Source organism: Gymnodraco acuticeps, unplaced genomic scaffold, assembly GCF_902827175.1.
Source record: "Gymnodraco acuticeps unplaced genomic scaffold, fGymAcu1.1, whole genome shotgun sequence".
NCBI classification, from domain to species: Eukaryota; Metazoa; Chordata; class Actinopteri; order Perciformes; family Bathydraconidae; genus Gymnodraco; species Gymnodraco acuticeps.
Window position 1 is genome coordinate 1 of NW_022990669.1, and position 13986 is coordinate 13986.

Here is a 13986-nt window from a genome sequence, read left to right on the forward strand (position 1 = left end):
GTGTGTTCAGACTTTATAATACAATACTTTAAATACTTTTAAAAAGTGGTAAAAGATAATTAACAATAACAAATAAAAGGAAAAATATGATATCAAATATAAACAAAACAATATAAAATAATCTTGATAATTAAAATTCTATATCTTCATTATTTTCCTCAATGTCACCACCTTCCCTTCTTTAAAAGTGTGTATGATTTAACAAAGTTTCCTCTCGGTCTCAGATCATCAAGGTGGAGCTGGAGTCGGTGCAGGACGAGCTGAGCGGCACCAGGAAGGATAAGTTCATGCTGCAGGCCAAGGTGGTGGAGCTGAGGAACAGCATGAAGACGCTGCTGCTGCAGAACCAGCAGCTCAAACAGGACCTCAAGCAGACTCGCCTCAGAAAGGTAAGGCAGCTTCACCGGGGAAAACATTTTAGTGATTTTCCACAAAGTTTTTCAGCCACAGCTGTTAATATCTGTGCGTATGAAGTACTTGCATTCACCAATTTCTCCAAATGTTGTTATGGATGGGTATTGAAACCCGTTATTAAGCAGACGCCAGGGCTAAATTATTAAAGACCAGAGTATCGATAAGCTATCAAGGTTCAAGGCTTTTATTGGCTTTCTATGACTTAGTGATGTTTTGATTTAAGACACACCAAAAACCAAACCTAAGGTACAAGGAAGTAAATCTCAAAGGTTAGTCGATATGATGACATACACTTGTTAGTAAGTGAAATAAAACTCTTACAAGGAAAAAGACAATTCAACAAGTATGAAAAAGCGTTACTTTGATATTTTCCATCAGCAGCTGTTTTAACAAAGACATCGAACTATCTCGGCTAATAACAAACTGTTGCAAACAAGCAAAAACAAAAGCTCTCTAAATACAGTTTCATTATTTAGCCTGGCGTGCTACTTATCTTAAAATCTGTCAAACACTTGGCTGCTGGCTGAGACTAGCGTTACCTGCAGTCAGTGAATCACAGCAGCAGAGCGCAGTGTAAGAGTAATAGCTTCAATAACACAATAACTTTGGCCTATTTATATACCGGTCAGGCTCGAGGGTTAAGTCAGGCTCGAGGGTTAAGTCACTCATTTTGTCGGCCTGAGGGCTTTGCCATTCTATTTGATGTTAAATATTCAGTGTGTTACTACTTTCCATGGACTAGTGAGCACTGGCTCTGTTTTTAAACAACTCATTATTTTCTATGATGAGTTTAGTTTATTTATTTTTTTCGAGCGTGTAAAACCAAAGAAAATACAAATGAAACAAAAGATGATACAGACATGATACAGTACTATACAAATGAATGCAATAACAAAACGAAATATTTAATTAATAATTGAGTAATCTGTAGTATCATTGTCTGATATCAATAAACAACAAAGCTTTAGCTAATTACACGTCCGAAAAGGGGTCGGAAGAAGTTTACACTTATTTAATCCCTTCTCCCTTTTTAAAAAAAAATATATATCATCTTAATATTTGTTAACATACAATATCAATGCATACTTTAACCTTGAATAATTTATATAATCATTCATATAATATATACAGGCAAGTTAGGAGAATGATCTCTATATATTTATATATATATGTACATACACAAATAGAATACAAAACAAGAATATAAACAGTTATGGTTTAGCAGTTTCATCCCTGTACCTGTATGAGTAATCCTAACCATCTCCTCTGACTTAAAGGTCACTTATTATGCAAAATCCTTGTCATAACGATGTGTTGTCTTGTGTAACCATTAGCCAATCACCAACCAAGGTAACCCCCCCCCCCCCCACCCTATCACCTGAATCTCCTCCTAGAGCACCTTTGAGTTCTTTGTAACCAGATCTCTCTCAGAGGGGCGTGGGGAGGGGCTCCTTATTTTCATCTAAAGTAACAGACAGAGAATCAGCACTTTGGAAACAGGGCTGAAACAGAGGGGATTATGGGTAATGCTGCAATGATCTGTTTGGTGTTTGGAGCCAAACACTTCAGAGACATGTTCTGTATATATCTGAGACCTATAATATATTGATGAAAAGCAGTATAATAGGGGACCTTTAAAGGCCAGTGGTATAAGTGTATTCCAAATAAGAAATGCCTGCAGTAGATAAATGAATGAAGGCATCCCTGTGATTTGTTTTTGTTTGGAGCAGCAGCGCATGGAGCTGAAGAGCGACGGGAGCCCATCGAACCCAGTGACACCGGTTAAGATCCCAGACTGCCCAGTGCCAGCCTCTCTGTTAGATGAGTTGTTAAAACCATCGACTTCTGTCAACAAAGAGCCACTCAACAACCTGCACAACTGTCTACGGCACCTCAAGTAAGCCTCCTATTCTACTTTATTGTAAATCAAAAACAGAATCAAATGTATTACCATGTAGGTTTACACATACAAGGAATTTGGTGTATGATGGTGCAAACATAAAGTGTGGTGGGTGGAGAGATAGGTAGGTAGATGGGTGGGTGGGTGGATAGGTAGGTGGGTGGATAGATAGGTAGGTAGATAGGTGGGTGGATAGATAGATAGGTAGGTAGATGGGTGGATAGGTAGGTAGATGGGTGGGTGGATAGGTAGGTGGGGTGGATAGATAGGTGGGTGGATAGATAGGTAGGTGGGTGGGTGGGTGGATAGGTAGGTGGGTGGATAGATAGGTAGATGGGTGGGTGGGTGGGTGGGTGGATAGGTAGATAGGTGGGTGGATAGATAGATAGATAGATAGGTAGGTAGATGGGTGGGTGGGTGGATAGGTAGATGGGTAGGTGGGTGGATAGGTAGATGGGTGGGTGGGTGGGTGGGTAGATAGGTAGGTAGATGGGTAGGTGGGTGGTGGATAGGTAGGTGGGTAGATGGGTGGGTGGGTAGATGGGTAGATGGGTGGGTGGGTGGGTAGGTAGATAGGTGGGTAGGTGGGTGGATAGATAGGTAGGTGGGTGGGTGGGTGGATAGATGGGTAGGTGGGTGGGTGGGTGGGTAGGTAGATAGGTAGGTAGATGGGTGGGTGGATAGGTAGGTAGGTAGATGGGTGGGTGGGTGGGTGGATAGGTAGGTGGGTGGATAGATAGGTAGGTAGATGGGTGGATAAGTGGGTGGGTGGATAGGTAGATACTTTATTAATCGCAATTTGGGAAATGTTTGCGTTGCAGCAGCAAAATAAAACACAAGGCAATGTACATAAGAGAAACTAAGACACAGAAATAAACAGTCCAATATATTTCAGAAATAGAAATAAAATAGCATTAAAAAGATAAAAAATATATATACATGTGGAAATACAAATCTCCAGTAACAAATATAATGCAGGATATTATTGTGTAAGAATGGAGTATTCAATATTAAATAGAATATGAATGTAAAATGACAAAAGTAGTGCTAAGGAACTATGAAAATGAATCTGTTTATTTTCCCCAGGGAGGAGATGGACATTCTCCAAAAGCAGATGGAAGAGCACACGGTGACAGTACATGAGTCCATGAGCTCGTGGACAAACGCAGAGGAGGCTCAACTGGAGCTGGAAAACAACGTCGCCAAATCACCAACGCCGTTAAACAACATGCTGGTGGACAATAGCAATGAAGCAGAGCCGCAGCAGTGATGACAGAAGAACTTTTCTCAGGCCATTAGAGGAAGCGTGGAGTTTTATCCACAAAGGCACTTTTGAAGATTCTCTTTTCTTAACAATTGCTGCCAACATTTGGCGTTCTCCCATCAGCACAGAAGTGCTCTCGCAAAGTAATACTTCATAAACCATAGCTTTATTCTTTGCTTTTTATTTGACAGTTATTATATTTTTTACGCTTATTGTCACATTTATTTATTTAGAGTAAAGAGAAATTATCTGACAGCCTCTCCGAGAGGATCATTTATCTTGAGTTGTGTTATGATGGATACCAAAATGGTCTAGTAAAGACTATTAAAGTAATCGTTTGGGCTAGTTCTTCCTCGTGAGTCTGCATTTTTGTTCCACAGTATTTAGTCATCATCCTCCTGGTAATATTACATCAGTGGCTTTGAATGCTGCTTAATGACGGCTGACATTATTTGAGAAAGTGTTTTTGGTGACAGAAACAACCCGTGAGTCTGTCTCCAGATTGGCTGTGAACTGTTCTTCCATTTCTGTGTGCCTGTGTGAGTGAAGTCGGTCATCTATGATTTAACTGACACGGTTAAACATCAAGGGTTTCTACGCTAAAACATCACGAAGTCATGCAAAACTGTGGTTTGTTCTTTTGTATTTCCGCTTGTTCTAATGCAGTGTTTTTCAAACATTTGTTGTTACCATATCAGCATGGGTTCTTCAACTCTAAAACCATTCATCTCAGTTATATATGGGGGTGTTTTGTCTAGCATGGACTGCAGTCATTTGTACGCAAAAAAAAGCCTTAAGCGATCTGTAATATGCTGTAAAGGACTAAGTGGGTTTGACTGGGTTTGAGGGTGTGTGCAAGATGTAATGTTAACGTGTATATGTGTGCAAACCCTTACTGAAGAATTGTAAAATAAGTTCAAATTATTTAAAACTGACGTGGAGAGAAAGTTGTACGACGAAGCAGAAACGCTACTCCTCCTGACAGGTGCAATCAGACGTGTTCATTTTCTGTTACATTTGGTACATAATGTGTTACAAAAAAGAAAAGACAACCCCTTAATCGGATGTTATACTTGTTGTATGGCTGTTTCATGGGTATTTGGGCTAAGTTAATTGTTTCCAGAGGTTAATATATGAATACATTCTTCTTTTTTGTATGATTGTAAATCCATAATTGTTTAATAGTGTAACTAAGATGAAATATAAAATGCAAAACTGTACAGCTGCACTATTATGTGAATGCAGAGAGGCCATTGGATGGTACACAAGCTTTCTGCATGCAACTGTGCTGCAGCTGCTCATTCCCACACTTAAAACACTTCTTTTTTTTACCACCATTGTATGCGTATACATTTCCAAAAGGGACAATAAATATTTTAAAGAGAATGCTTACTAAGGCAACTAATATATATGAAAAACTGTGTTCTGATAAAAAGATTGGACTCTATCTTCCAGACTACCTTTCACTGTAACGTTGGGTAGTGTGGAATAACACCTGCGCTCATGCTGCTGTATTTGCTTTTTTTTTTCTTTAAAGATTGGAATTGATTCATTCCTTTTTAATATGTGTGTTGGGAGATGTGATTGTATTTATCATAAAATTGCACTATTCATCCTTAATTATATTTTGTTCTGAATTATTTCCAGTTGTTGAAAGTAACTAAGGATATTTATTTTATTTCATTTAAAGGTAGGGTAGGTAAGAATGGAGAAATCAGCTCGAGTGCGCTAGAATTTGAAAGTAAGGACCAGTGGCGGCGCTAGGGGGTGGCTACTTGGGCTCAAGCCCCGGATGTTTTCTGAAAAGCCCCGGATGTTTCACTTAAAAAAAACAAATTGTATTTAAATATAATTTTTTTTATAACGTCTCGGGAGTAATGTACAGTACCGGAGTCCACCAGAGAGGCAGCCACTGTGGGACATTAGCCTGCGTACTGCGTAGCCTGCCCTGAAGAAGAAGTGATCCTTCCTAGTGCCTGACGAGTTTTAAGCTAATAGCCTATACAGCCAGTGGCGACTGGTCATTAGGGGCAGGTGGGGCACAGCCCCACCTAGTGTCAGCAGAAAGTATTAAAAGTAATGATTACAAAAAAATGCAAAAGATAAATTAAAAAATATATAAAATATATTTTAAGATCATATTTATTCATCTGATTCGTCTGTACATTGCTGTTTTAGTCTGTGTTCTTCTAATTAGTGTCTACAGTGTGTGCCTATTGAGCTGTTTTGAGCCATGTGGGACAAAACCCGATCCTGCCCCTCCCTCTCCCTGTTTAAGTCAATGGTGACTGTAAAAACTACACTGCGCATGCTCAGAGTATTGTCCTATTTAATGTGTGTGGCAAAAAAATAATGACCATAGGGGCATAGTGCTGCCATCCCCACCATACGTCATCTCACATAATTCAGAGCTGATTGGCTGTAAGTACGTGTGCCGCGAAAAGTGTGGTGTGTGAAGAGGAGACGAGAGAGCTGCAGTGAGGCGTCCTACAACCCGGAAATAAACTGCGCATGGCTTCCCTCCACAAAAAAGCAATGATATTTCTCCATAGGATTTTAGAAAATAGCTCCAAATAAGATCTGTGGGAAACAAACCTGTTAGATAAATGCACGTTTTGTTCAGCCGGATAATATCCACATGTCTACCCTACTTTTATAATTTTCGAATCATAAATCTATTGATTAGATCAGATTTATGATAGACTTTTGAAACTACAAGAACATAAGGAGGAATTTTACAAAAAAGTAATGGAGATTTTTGTCCAGAAGGATAGGCCAATGGACTTCATCTTCATGTCAAGGTAAGACTGCAATTTGATTGAAAATGGGATCTTACTAAGAGAGAACAATTCAATATTTAAATGATAAAATTACATTTTTGGGTATCCTTTTGTTGAACTGTCTGTTTAAAATGAATTGAAGCATCAGACAAAAAAAGCTTTTGAAAATAATATGATATTTTGATTTAGGTCAAAATATAATATTTGTAAACCTGAAGAGTCAGAGCCTCACCAGCCATGAACCTCACTGCAGAAGCTTATATATAGACATCTAAGTTTTTTGTGCCCCACCACTTTTGTACATATAAAAACGCCACTGTATACAGCTATGGATATTAGAAAGTTATTGTCATCGAAGCAGCCGGCGCCACAAGCTGCAGCAGCAGCAGTATCAGCAGCTGACAACAATGTCATCACCAGCAGTGAAGAAATGGATGATGTTTCAGGTTTGTGAATCTAATGATGATATCTGCACTCTGGCTGACTGAGTAAGAAGTGAAAAAGAGTGATGTAACGTTAATGTTATAGCTAGTAAACATGGAGTAACCACACTAAGTATACCCTTATATGTTAGTATGTATACAGAACATGACTAAAAATTATCCTAAGATGTAACGTTAACCCTTCATAACTCAGTCTACTTTTAAGACACTAAAATAACGTATTCCAATTTTTATTTTGTTTTCACGCGAGGAATTATACCGGCTCTCGTTTCAGTACACATAACAACAGAACTGACAGGCAACCCTCTGAATCAGACTCCGATTGGCTGTGACTGCATCCACTCAGTGTCCGATTCAGAAACGTGACTCTTACACTCTTTACGTCACAAACAAAGATGGTGGATGAGAATAGATCTATAAAACGATAAGCAATGCGCCAGAATCAAGGTGAGACTATCCGCAGCCTTTAAAACTCTACGCACATTCGTTTCACCTTAATAAGTAAACGACTATTTGAGTGAGTTAAGGCATTAGTTTGCTTCATTAAAGGGTGTTAATGAGTGTTCTCCAGTGCCTTTTGTCCCCTTTAAGGTGTTATTAAGGTAGGGTTAATGTTGCTCTCAAAGTGCACCAGATTGATGCTTTCAACTTCAATATTTAAAAAAAAATCTTCCCGGGGGAGCATGCCCCCGGACCCCCCGAGAGAAGACGACGACCCCCCTAAAGGATGTTCGGTCCACCCCCCACTTATAAAAAATAGCACTGTACCCCTGCAGTGTTGCAGTGACGCGTCCTAAAATCCGGAAGTAAGCTGCGCATGTTTCCCTGATTGATTGATTGATTGATTGATTGATTGAAAAGTTTATTAACAGCTTGTATATTGGGTACAGTACAGCTCAAAACATACAATTGTTAAGGGGATGCAGACCAGAGAAAGACTTTCGTCTTCGTCTTGTTGAGCCTTTTCGTCTTGTTGAGCCTTTTCTTATCAAGCTCCACATTTGTGGAATCAGCTTCCAGTTTGTGTTCGGGCGGCAGACACCCTATCCGTTTTTAAGAGTGCGCTTAAGACCTTCCTTTTTGATAAAGCTTATAGTTAGGGCTGATTAGATCCAGCCCCTAGTTTTGCTGATATAGGCTTAGTTTGTCGGGGGACATCTTACTTCTTCCTTCTCTTTGTCTATACCTGTGTACTCTCATGTTCCGATTAACCCAGCTTCCCCAAATGTCTTTCTTTTTGGTGTCTATATACGCCGGGATCCGGAGTCATGGATGATCCTGCGCTCCTCTGTCCTGGATCGCGAGCCCTGGATCTTGAGTCGTGGCTGTGGTCCTGGATCATAGGTCCTGGATGGATATCCTCGTGGATTCATCTTCCTATTATACACACATGCATTTCCAAACATTTGGACTACCTATGTTGCAAATGTATTATCTTTTCAATTTACACACGGCATCTATTGCACGTCTGTCCGTCCTGGGAGAGGGATCCCTCCTCTGTTGCTCTCCCTGAGGTTTCTCCCATTTTTCCCTTTAAACTGTGGGTTTTCTCCAGAAGTTTTTCCTTGTACGATGTGAGGGTCTAAGGACAGAGGGTGTCGTATTGTCATACTGATATTTTGTACAAACTGTAAAGTCCACTGAGACAAATGTAACATTTGTGATATTGGGCTATATAAATAAACATTGATTGATTGATTGATTGATTGTTTACATCAGGGTCCCCCATTTCCAATTCATCATATCCCTCCATAGGATTTAGGAAAATAGCTCGAAATAAGGTCAGTGGAAAACTAACCTGTTAGATAAATGCAAGTTTTGTTCAGTCGGATAATATCCACATGTCTACCCTACTTTTATAATTTTCTAATCATAAATCTAATCGATAGAAGATAGATAGCGTCACTGCACCATTCTCACCGCTGTTAGAAAGTAGCAAGCAAGTGCAATTATGGAGGGTGGAGATTTGGAGTATTTAATAAAAAATTATTGTACTAAACTTCCGCTACAGCAGCAACAACAAATACAATCTGATGACAGGCCAATGCCCAAACTGGAGCTGTGTTCAGCGAGGAAAAAAGGAGTGAATCGGACGTAAAACGTGAAAGGTCTCCTGATTTAGTTTGTGAATGAATGCTTATTAGAGTTTCGGCTGGAGAGTGCGTGCGGACCTGTCGGTTAGATAACAGGCGTGTGTAAGTCCTGCATCTGATACAAATGTGTGTAAAATGATACCGGGTGCTGTAATCACTCATCTGGTTACGTTATTACATTGACCACCACACCCCCGACCCAAAAGAAAGGACGTATTATTGGCTTCCCCTAATTTTTTTCCCACGCCACGCTACTGGTATGATCCTAAATTAAAAACATATGAGGTTATCATGAGGTTGTTAACATCGCAATTTATCAGTGGATGTTTGCTGGAACTACTTGTAAACAGCGTGTTTCCTGACGGACACACACAGCGTAACTCCGGTCAGGGAGAGACCGGTCTCAAGGTCTCAAGTCAGCACCGCTGCAGACTCGCTGTTTGAGGGCTTGATAGCCCACTCCCCCTCCACACCGCTCCACACTCGTTACTTTGGAACAGCCCCCTCAGTTTCCCCTTTCACACCAACGCGTTTTCAGCTGGAGCCTGAAAAGTGCCGGTTTTTCCTGTTCACACTGCAGCGGCGCCGCCTCTTAGGTTCGGAATCCGGTTCACTTCCAGCTCCAAAAAATTGTCGGTCTAGAGGCAAGAGCTTCGGAGCTAAGAGGTGGCGTCGCTTACGTCTCTCTTCGTCGAGGCGTGCAGGAAACTAAACCCACCTCCCCTGAACATGGGTCGACTGTCATGCCTGCCTACAAGCAGTAGTGCTTATAAACACACTTTATAAAGTCAGGCAACACTAACCAGGCTTCGTGTGATTCTGTTTATTTGTACCTTACTTTGACCATCCGTTCACTGTTATTGATCATTGTGGAGAGAGGCAGACGTTTTGTTTTGTATTATAGCAGCTATCGGATGGAATCAATACATGGGCAGGTTGTCGTGTCCGACTATCACAAGCAGAATCATAATAAAAATACGCCGGTAAAATGTGCCTGTGGAAAACTGTTTATGCCCCAATAGGATAGCAATAGCAAGTAGTCAGTTTAGCTTCGGTTGCTATGCTAACATCACCCATTTTATACCAGAGAAACGTTCATAACAGCGTTGTGATGCCAAACAGCGTCAATTCAGACTGAGACACATTCACTTAGGCCAGGGGTGCCCAACCTTTTTTGAACCGAGAGCTACTTTTAAAGTTGCCAGTCTGCCGAGATCTACCAGTCCAAATAGAGAGGCGTAGCCATTACTGACAGCCTATCAGGTAAATACACACTTCTACTTGTATAAAACTGACCTTTGTACGATTAATACTTCATAAAATACTGCAGATCCTTTATCTTACCTCTTTCTAATCTACACACAAGTATTTAACTGAAGTTACACAACAGTGTTGTTGATACAGAGTTGGAGTTTATTCACACGTCACTACAGTGGGTAATGTTTAAGAAACATTGAACAGTGCTGCCACATATGACACAGGAAAAAAAGAAAAGACTCTGAACCCTTTCTTTGCCATTATATAAAAATAGTGTTGCTACAAAAGTATAAATGAGGCTTACTAATAAGACAACTCAGATCTGAAGCTACACAGGAATCTGCTGTCAAAGTGCAATAAAAAAGACAAAATCAATAGAATCAAACCCTTTTTTGATGCATTTTAGTAGATTATAAAAAGAAATGCCTTTAAAATAGGATGCAAGCAACACTAGTTTCTTAACCTGAATTGATAATAGACTATAATCAATTTAAGTTTGCATTCTTATACCATTTTGTACAATAATTATAATGAATAAGTTCAAACAAACTCAAACTTACAGCTGATTAATAACGGTATCCAACTTGAGTTTTTATCATATCAAAAACCTGTTGAAATGCTACCGTTATTTTTATTACGCGTCGGCAGCCTCCAGGAATGCTTCTTTCACAACTTTGCCGTCTTTGAAAGACTTCATGTGTTTCTCGTGACTGACACGATAAGATGCTCTGGCAGCAGCCTTGCTCTTGTTGTTGGGCCTGGTGAAAATGGACTGCTGTGCATTTAGCTGTCCTTTCAGGCCCCTCCCCTTTTGGAGCGTAGGGCAGAATTAGGAGGGAATTCCGTCTCGTAGCGTTTGTGCAGTTTTGAAATGCCGCTCCTAAATGACCCTTCTTCGATAAAGCCACGCTCGCATTGCAGATGAGACAGATGGACTTTAAATTGGAATAGATACAAACATAAACATCCTCCCACTCGGAGTGAAAATTATATATGTTTTGCTTCTGCCATAATTGCGGTCTTGTGTGTGAGCGGACTGTAACTCCTGTTGACACGGACAACGTTAGCGAACTAGTGCACTGCCCACTGCCCACTGTCCACCAGCCGCGCCCCGACACATGGGGTCACGCCGGCCAATCACAAAGCTTTGATGCGTTCAAGTGCACAGGAAGATTATGTTATAGGACATTAACGATAAAACAGAATATTGTTATTCTATTTTTAGACACATCTCGCAATCGACTGGGAATCTCCCCGCGATCGACCGGTCGATCGCGATCGATTGGTTGGGCACCCTTGACTTAGGCTAAGGGGAACTGGGGATATGTATCAGCTGCTTGTGTGAGTCGGACAGTGAATACTTTAGAGCGGCCGCTGCAGGGTCGGCTCTAGAACAAATCAAATGGGGGGGCAATCATTTACCAAGGGGGGGCACATACTGCCGTCAACAACCAACACACAAACACCAACGCAACTTCAATTAAAAAAAACATGCTGTAAAGTTTATTGTCTTTCACACACATTGCAGGGGTGTAGTGCTATTGTACAGCGCACCTATGACTTGTGCATACATGCACGGTTGTGGCACGACCACCAAAACAGAAACATATGGACATAGGCCACCATATGAAAAGTGTGCAAATGTATTTAGTATCCTATCCATGTGAACATGTTTTAGGTGGGGGGTGGACCTAACCTCCTCTAGGAGGGTCCGGGGGCATGCTCCCCCGGGAAGATTATTTTTAAAATATTGAAGTTAAAAGCATCAATCTGGTGCACTTTGAGAGCAAAATGAAGAGATCTATGGATACATCTCTCAACATCCATATGAAACAGAACTGTACAGATTTACTTTTTCTTTATGGATATTTTACTAATCACTCCCCTTTTAAATGGTATTCTTGTGTTATTGTCCTATAGTAGGTCATACCCGTTTTTCATGTATTCTCTTATTCTTTAATGACTATAATGATCATATAAAGGTAGCCTATTCCTCGCAAATACTTGTTTACATAAATGGTCACCAAACCGTTTGAGACCCACTGAGATAACTTACACTAAAGTGAACTATCTAAACACTGAGAGTCCTTACCTCACTGAGCTGACGTTATAAGATCCTCTCAGTCTGACAGGAGAGGACTCTCCTCCACCTTGGTGTAGAAACAGCTCTTTATATCCGTTAGCATAGCTAGCTAACCAGATGCTAACAACAATATTCCACGTTACCGCTCGCGCACTGACAAAATGCGCTCGTGCCACACACAGAGAGCCGAGCTTGAATGAAACACAGAGACCCATGTACTTGTACTGTACTGTATATCATATTATTTTCGATGGCTTTACTGTATAATCAGTATAACAGATGGACAGATCGCCACTGGGCTTTCATCTAAACACACAGCCACGTAATGATAACAAAACAAAAGTCGGGGTCATTGGTCAAGCAACACACCAATCAGAGAGCAGCAGTGAGCACACCTCAGGCTGTGTTTCATATAAAGAATAAATAAAGAATACAAATGTGTATTCTTTATTTCTGATGTATTTCACACAAAAAACTTTTGGTGGAAACGTTTTAACTTATATGATTAAAAATAAAAAAAACGGCAAAGTGGCAATAAGGCTTGCCCACCCTGCGTTGGGGGGGCACAGTGACTCATTTGGGGGGGCATGGCCCGCGAATGACCCCCCATGACGCCGACCCTGGGCCGCTGCAGTGTGAGCTAACCGGGAGCTAACGGAGGAGAAAAACTCCCGTGGAAGAGCAGCCAACACTGCAGCGGTCGGTAAATGCCGCAGAAACACATTAATAAACAATGAACCACGGCACTCTGGAGAAAAGTATAAGGTTGGAGAAGTCGTTATTTAATTTAATCTGGCTTCGTGTGATTAAAAACAACACGATCATCGACCCGACGCAGTTCCCCGTTGTTGTTGTTGTTGTTGGTGTTGTTGTTGTTGTTGTTGTTGTTGTTGTGAGCGCCGTAACGTCATGACGCAGCAGCGGCAGCACCAGTCGGGCTCTGGGCGGTGTGAACAGAGCGGGAGCAGAAAAGGGAAACCGGAGCTGAACCAGAAAAGCTCCCGCTCGGAGCTAGAAAGGGAAAAGCGCTGGTGTGAAAGCCGCAAATATGGCGGACCCTCCGCGTGAACGCGCAAACGGAGGGGTAGGTGTAGGGGTAGGGTGTAGGGGGCGGTTTGGGAATGGGCCTAAACAACCGAAAAAAATCTGCTCCTTCCTTCAGACTTCCTTACAGAGCCCCTCCTCCAACACACACGAACGCGCACATGACCAATGAGGGCACGAGATAAATTTGTGCACGAGATGGAAGGCTGACAGGCAGGTAGGCCATCCAGTTATTTTAGCCGGGCCGGCTCAGATGATTGGTCGTGCTTTTTACAGCGCTACGGCTTCCACAGATGACGTTTTTTTAATGTATTTATTGTCAAAGCATTTAATTTATTCATTGCTATCGGGATATTAAGAGCATTCCATGGAATATAACAAGTGTTTCTGAAGTGAATTACCTACCCTACCTTTAATCGTTTATTTGAATTGGGACAATGCACATTGATGAACACTGAAGACAAATAATGCTTCAAATGTAAATATGCCGGATTTGAGCTTTGAGCTAATTTCCATTCGTAGTCCCTCACATACAACATATAAGAACATGACATTTATAAATATAAATAAATACATGATATATCAGAAAGAGAAAGAGAGCAAGAGCAGCATACATAAGCATTAACCACATGGCAGTACAATATAGCAGCTACGATATATAAAGTGCAAGAGAAGATACAAGAGCTACCTAAAGTGCAAGAGGAGATA

The 13986-nt window shown here is 41.0% G+C and overlaps 1 protein-coding gene across 1 annotated transcript; it reads left to right on the forward strand.

Moving 5' to 3' along the window:
* Positions 1-224: 224 nt before the first annotated feature.
* Positions 225-5198, forward strand: LOC117555018 (golgin subfamily A member 3-like; the record flags this gene model as incomplete). Its single annotated transcript, XM_034229668.1, is given in 3 exon segments — positions 225-389; positions 2145-2311; positions 3401-5198. Coding segments are annotated over 3 exon segments (516 nt in total), but the record flags the coding sequence as incomplete, so codon positions are not given.
* Between the last annotated feature and the right edge of the window lie 8788 nt (positions 5199-13986).